The sequence below is a fragment of the Podarcis muralis genome, chromosome 3 (genome assembly GCF_964188315.1).
Source record: "Podarcis muralis chromosome 3, rPodMur119.hap1.1, whole genome shotgun sequence".
Lineage (NCBI taxonomy): Eukaryota > Metazoa > Chordata > Lepidosauria > Squamata > Lacertidae > Podarcis > Podarcis muralis.
In genome coordinates, this window is record NC_135657.1 from 16,644,562 (window position 1) to 16,651,629 (window position 7,068).

General features: G+C 42.0%; 1 protein-coding gene across 1 annotated transcript in view; it reads right to left on the minus strand.

Annotated features, from left to right (window-relative positions):
• Positions 1-6,928, minus strand: part of SOS1 (SOS Ras/Rac guanine nucleotide exchange factor 1) — a 43,809-nt gene extending 36,881 nt beyond the window's left edge. Inside the window, exon 1 of the mRNA XM_028724962.2 lies at positions 6,358-6,928. Within this exon, the coding sequence (XP_028580795.2) occupies positions 6,358-6,444 (87 nt within the window). The 5' untranslated portion in view covers positions 6,445-6,928. The remainder of the gene's footprint in view (positions 1-6,357) is intronic.
• Positions 6,929-7,068: the final 140 nt, after the last annotated feature.

A 7,068-nucleotide genomic window follows, 5' to 3' on the forward strand; every position in this document is an offset into this window, starting at 1 on the left:
ATAATTGGTCCGCAAAACCAACTGACTGGACAGTTGGTATAAAAACACTGCTTTGACTTTTGCTCTTAGGAGTGAGGAAGTGAAAAATCACTAGGTACTACAAACAATGGGCTGGATCCAAACTAAATTAACTAAAACCAGCAGGGCACATCACGACTTAACTAAGTGCAACTAACTTAATTGGGATCCAAGTGAATGACTGGATACCAAGCCCAGCCAAAATGTCTAGACCCCTAAACTCCATCAACATGTTGCTCTTTTCCCAATTACTAATGGCATAGTTTAAATCCATTATTACAAGGAAGACAATGCACAAGGTGAAGAGGTGTCTTTCTTCTCCACTGCAATCAAAACAGAGGTTGCCTCTCTGAATGGCTAGAAGCCTGAGGAAAAGAGCCTCTAATTCCAAACACTAAAGGAGACCTTTTTCCTAAGGGTGAAACCCACATAAGAGGAGGGGGAATCTATACTGATTGCCGTGTGGAAGATAAAAGCACATTGTGTGCTTTGTGTTTTCAATACAAACTCCCCCCACCCCAATGTCTAGAATTAAGGAAAAATAAGATACATTGTCACTGCTACATATTAAAAGATACTGTTTGTTCCTTATGGTTTTAGGCTTGAAGAAACTACAGTACAGTACTTGGTCTTTAATACAATCTCATTGCATTGAAGTAGACTGTTTTGCACTGATAATTGGTTATCCTTTATTATCCAACATGTAAAGTTCCCCAAACAAGAGAACCAGGAGGACAAGGTCAATGATGCACTTTGTCACAGGTGCTATTATGACCTCTAGAAATGGTGAAATTAAATTTAGCTTAAGAAGCAAATATTTCCTAAACTGAAGCACAATATTTCCTTTCCAGGTAATAGAAATCCTGTTATCTAAAAGCAGTGCTACACATTACAACCACTGCAGAAAACACTGGTCTTACAAAAGTGCTGCCTACAGCAAATGTATAAAGTATGGAAGTAATAATACATGTGCATACATATCTGGTGACACCTGGCCCAATAAACCTTCCCAGGAGCACGTACGCTTATGTATTACATCCAATAATTTACTCATTGTTACAGAAAACATCCATTTGTAATACTGCTGTAATTATCACATGGAGTTGAAATTGACTTGATGCTGTTTTACAAACATAAATAGTACAAAGAAAAAGGCATGTATGAATGCACCCCATGGCAGAGAAGTATTAATTTCAGCCGAACAAAAGTTAATACAAAAATGGTATCCAACTGTTGGTAAGGAATTTGTATGTTTTGTGTGAATATATGTTTCAAGGACCTGTCTCTGAAAACTTTACTGCAAGCTAAAATCTCTTCTCACCCCCATTAAGATCTTATTTTAGTATATGTTTACAGATTTAGCCCTATACCTGGCAAGGCAAGCAACATTTAGTGCCTGCCAAATAAGAAATCAAAGTAGTGCACTACTAAGAGATCTACACTAAGATTATTCCAATAGGAATCCACTTAGTTAAAACAGGCTCACACCAGTTTTAGGTTTCACTTCTTGCTCCCTTCCTAAGTTTTTTCTTTATTTGGGCCCTTTGCCCAAACATGAAGACCTGATTTTTCTGCTTTTTAAAATATCTATAATTCAGTCCCACTGAATTAGGCTGTAATGCTAAACATATTTCTAGGCAGTAAGTTTGATCTCTGTGAGATTTTATGCTTGAGTAAATACGAGCAGGATCGCACTGTTGTTGCTGTTTCTAGCCAGAATGGCACCATTCTGGTAATAAAAGGAGACAACTGTGTGGATATGTTTGTGATGGCAATATGGTAGCCAGTTAAAAGCAATCATGCCAGAGGAGCAGGTAGTAGCCTAAATACATATATGAAATAGATACAGATGTGAATACAGATATCAGCATAGGCTGCTTTCTGAAAGTATTAGCCTCTCCAACAAGTTTATTTTAGATTTCTAAATGTAGAGGGGGCCATTTTTAATTCACAATTTCCAGCCAGAACCAAGGTTACTCTATAAAAAAATTTCAACAGCAAAGTTAAATGCAACACTACATGTTAGTCATCAAGACCACTGTATTACAGATAAAATTAGAATTACACATTTGCTAGGCATACAGTCAAACTAATAAAATGCAACAGGTGACATTGATACATGAAGTCTAAGCTGTGCTCGTGCAAGTCTTATAGCACCCCTCAACTTGGTGTCTTCCAGATGTCCACTGGAGACGATGGGGGTTGCAGTCCAAAACATTCAGAGTGTGCCAAGTTGGAGAAGGGTATTTTATCATCTTAAGCCACCTGAAACACGGCACTGTTTTCTTTTTTAAAATTTTGTAGATAGAACAATGCTGTCTAGCACTCCATATTTCAGCTTTTATTAAAGGATTTTGAGGGCATATATTTAACAGCTGTCATTCTACCTCTAAAATAGTGAAATTAAACCTTACTTATATTGGGTGGTATCCAATTATGCCATACTCAGAGTAGGCCCATCAAAGTCAATGAATTTCAGAACTTAAGTCCAATTATTTCAATTAATATATTCTAAGTATAACTAATATTGGATATACTGTCCATTCTTTTTACAGGATAAAACACATTACTGTGTACACAAATAATAGGACTAACAAAAAATGTTGGTCTGAACTTTAAGTCACCTTTGTTCTAAATGCCACCACATATAAGGATATTGTAAAACTATTTTCCCCAGACAACTAATAAGTAATCAGTCCCACTGCATAACAAAGCTAGATGTCCACTGAAATCTGAAGTATGTATGTCCCAAGTAAAATGAAGTTAGTGGACATTTTAGACTAGAATACAACTTAACAAGTAAAATGCACTGGGCACTTGAAAACTGTATTTTATACTCCCTGGGTTACTGACCCAGGGTTAAGCACTAAAAATGCATTGATATAACCCAAACCCTGTTTAAATCACACTGAAATCACTGGTTCTTAAGTGCTTAACCCAGGTCTGTACTTTAATGAAGAAAGTGTGATAAATACAATAAAAAAATTAATCTTTCAGGCACACAAAACACAACACAGCATAAATCTGTAATCTTTTTGTCTCAAACAAAATGTAATGTTGTAATCAAACGTCTATTAAGGCCTTAAAACATACGAGTATTTATTGTTATCAAAACTGTAACCACATTAATTTTTAACTGTGACTGCAGTAATAGAAAATTTAAAGCAAGTATGGTCAATATGTGTGAACATTTTAAAAATAAACTTTTTACCTTAAAGTAGTTCTAGAAAGTTCTCACTAAAGCCACTCCATGGCTAGGGGATTGGGAGTATGGAACAGGCTAGTGAAATCTCTTCAACACCTAATTACCCAGTTATCTCTAAACTGATGTTAACACTAACTTTAGTTTAAAGCTAACAGAGTTTAAATAAAACCAAGGTTAAAAGAGAGTTTGCAAGTAGTAGTTAAAGTTAATTATGGGTAGAATTAACCATTGTGCTGTTCTGAAAAGATAAGGAGGAATTAACGTTCAGCAAGGGAAGTTAGAAGAGAACATGATTAGAAAATTTGAAAAGTTACATCTGGCTTTATACTTTAATATAGGTGGATTCAAAAAAATCAAAGGGAGGTAGAAATCTTATTTGCCAAAACAGAATGTCTAGTTGTCTTTTAGAGGCCAGACAGCTTGAAAGTTGTATTTTTCAATGCAACGTTTTGGTTCCTTAAATTCATTCTGATAGCGCAGATAAAATATAACAGATAGAATTCTACTAGATATGTTGCTAGTGTGTGAAAACAGTCAAGATCTAAGGATCCACAGGCATGCACCTCCAGATAGTGGAAACATCAGGCACAATCCTGGTGGTGCCAGGGTATCTTCACTTGGTCACAACTGGCCGATAGCCAGGTGCAAAATGTGCCCGGTAAATTTTGAACGCTGCTACCACCTCTCACTTGGGAGTTTTCATTTACTGACCCATAATCTCACTTGCTTCTCCCTCAGGGTCCTTCCATCATCTATCTGTCACTTTCATGCGGGTGAGGTCCTTAGCCCTCAATGGTTTTTCAAAGGGGAGACACCAAAGGGGTACCATAATTCTCTGAGGTGACTCCTACTAGCATTGGCCCATCACTGGAAACTCCTCTGCCTGCAGCATGCCTGGCTCTCTCCCCATCCTGAATCACATCTTCAGTATACACAGAGTCCAGCTTGCCTGCTTCAATGCAGCATCAGCTGCAGCTAATTAATACTGTCCCATGCACCAAATTACCAGCAAATAAGTAAAGGCATGTAAAGAATTGCACTGCAAGAATCTCTAGTCACTTCATCTAGGGCTGCCATATGTCCAGGAGGACATACTGGGATTTCAAAGGTGGAAGTGACGTCTGGGGGGAGTTTCCGGAAGGCACCGTTTTGTCCTAGATCTTTGGCATGTAAACTGAGAAATTTATTTTTTTGGGGCGTTTTGGTAAAAAAAAAAAAAATCTCAACAACATTGGGGTTTGTCTAAGTAAGCTCAACAACTTACTTTTTTGAAATACACTCTGAATTAAGTTTCCTCAGTCTTCTTTTCCCCACCAAATTCCTAACATCCTCATTTTTGAAATCAGCCCTGAGTGCTCACTGGAAGGACAGATCCTGAAACTGAGGCTCCAATACTTTGGCCACCTCATGAGAAGAGAAGACTCCCTGGAAAAGACCCTGATGTTGGGAAAGATTGAGGGCACAAGGAGAAGGGGACAAGAGAGGACGAGATGGTTGGACAGGATTCTCGAAGCTACCAGCATGAGTTTGACCAAACTGCGGGAGGCAGTGGAGGACAGGAGTGCCTGGCTTGCTCTGGTCCATGGGGTCATGAAGAGTCGGACACGACTAAACAACAACAATATTTGTTTGACAACAGCTTCAGAATAACTTCAATATGCCCCTGCTTTAAAAATAAATGAGGCTAATTAATCTTTTTGAGAAAATCAGGAAAGCAAGTTTTCAAGTTACACAAACACACTTATGCATTATTCCGGCTTCAAAATACTGGTGCATGGTGTGTATAAAGCACAGCCCATGTATTTTAGGGCTGGTAGACCAATCATTAGAATATTGCCCTAGGATAAAGAAAGCAGGCTTCTCAAAGTTGTGAGTAATAATTGTTCAGTGCACCTAGATATTATGTATGGGTTAAAATGTTACCAACCTCACAAGATAAAATGAATCATGTTCAGGTAAAAAAGTAAACCTAGCTTGTGTTTTAAAAAGTGGTTATCTGCACGAGCACCCAGGGAACAAATTAAACAACAAATTGCAACACAGATCTAGCAAAAACAAATACCACCTTTATCCTATTAAATTCTATGCACTAGCCATCAGTCAATAATGTTTGAAAACCAATCAAGCTCAATACAGATTCTGATGGAGCAGGACTTTCATCACTTAACTCTAATTGTCAAGAAACACATATTGGTAGCAACTATACTGGAATATAATACAACAGCAAATGACATAATTTTCTTCAGTGAGGCAGGTATATCTGAAGGACTCATAACATTCCAGTCTAAATTAAAGAACAACTCAAAAACCTGTCATGCCACATTAATATATTTGTCTAATATTCAGTATCATCTGAACTATTTAAAATGCTGCCCATCTTCCATTTGGGAGCAAAGTGATAATCACACCTACAGCTCTCCTAAAGAATATCACTGCTATATTTTTTTTGTTGCTTAAAGTTTTGTGCACATGTATCTGGTACTTAAAGTTCAGATCATTTAGTAGCTATCCTATCGGACCATGTTGGGAAGTGGAAAACCAGCTATCTACCCCAAGTGTTCTACCGGCAGGCGTTTATTAATTATATATCTCACCTTCCTTCCAACACACAGTGGCATATATGGCTCTCCTCCCTCTCCAATTTATCTTCACAAGAACCCTGTGAGGTAGGTTAGGCTGAGAGACAGCGACAGGCCCAAGGTCACCCTGCGAGCTTCATACATTACCTTATATTTTATTCTGGGAACTGCCCTGAGATCTTATGATGAAGGGCGGTATATAAATCTAATGAAGAATAATGAGTATACAGACACCCATGAGCACAGCAGACAGGTTCGCAGGATGTCAACACAGGCGCATGAAAACATTGACTATCCCCAAACCGATTATGTGAAAGTCGGAGTACTGGGGCACTGCCAGTTATCACACATGTCTGTCGGCATTCCCTTGCGTCAGGTCCAAATTCGGGACCCACACACATACACACGTATCTGTCCTCACCTGGGGCTGTCACCAATGACACGTGGATGTCAACATGCAGCAAACCTTGGGCATTGGCGAATTTACCTCCTATAAAACGCGCAGCCTTTCCACCCCTTCTGGATCTCCCCCCCCCCCCAGCGCCCCTTCCTCACCTTCTTCAGGGCTGGCACGAGCAGCCCCCGCCACTTGGGCGCGTTCTCCTCGCTGAAGAACTCGTACTGCAGCGGCGGCGCCTGCATCCTGCCCGCGCCGTCCCGCGCCCTGTGAGGGGAAGCGGCGGCAGTCACTGCTGGGGCCGAGCCGCTCGGCGTTGCTCCGGGGCCCGGAGCGGCGGCGGGCGACACCCGGAACCGGAGGAGGGCAGAGGCAGCAGCAGCAGCGGGAGCCGCCAGGGGTGGTGGCTGCTGTTGCAGCGGCGGCGGCGGCGACGGAAGGACCCAGCGCCGGGGGGCGGCGGCGACATCCCTTGCCCGCTCGCTCGCCGCCCGGCCCGGCCTTCCCTCACTCAGCGCCGGGGCTGGCCTGGGACAAGGCACCGCCGGGCATCCTTTCCCTCGCCCTGACAGGACGCGGCGAGCGGGGCAGAGGGCAGCCGAAAGGGCGACCGAGGGGAAGCCCTGCCCGGCAACGGCAGGAAAGTGACGGTTGCTGAGGGGAGGGAGGGGCAGGGTCCCGAGCGCGGCTTTGAATTCTCGGGCGGCGCGAGCGGGGTGGGGGTGGGGGCTGTTCTTCCCTTGCCCTGACGGTTACAACCGCCGGCGCGTGCGCAGTCGGCGCAAAGGCCGACGGGGCGTGCGCAGATCGGGTCGCCTCCAAGCTCTCCTCCCCTTTTCTTCGCTTCCCGCAACCTTTTTCTCTGGAAG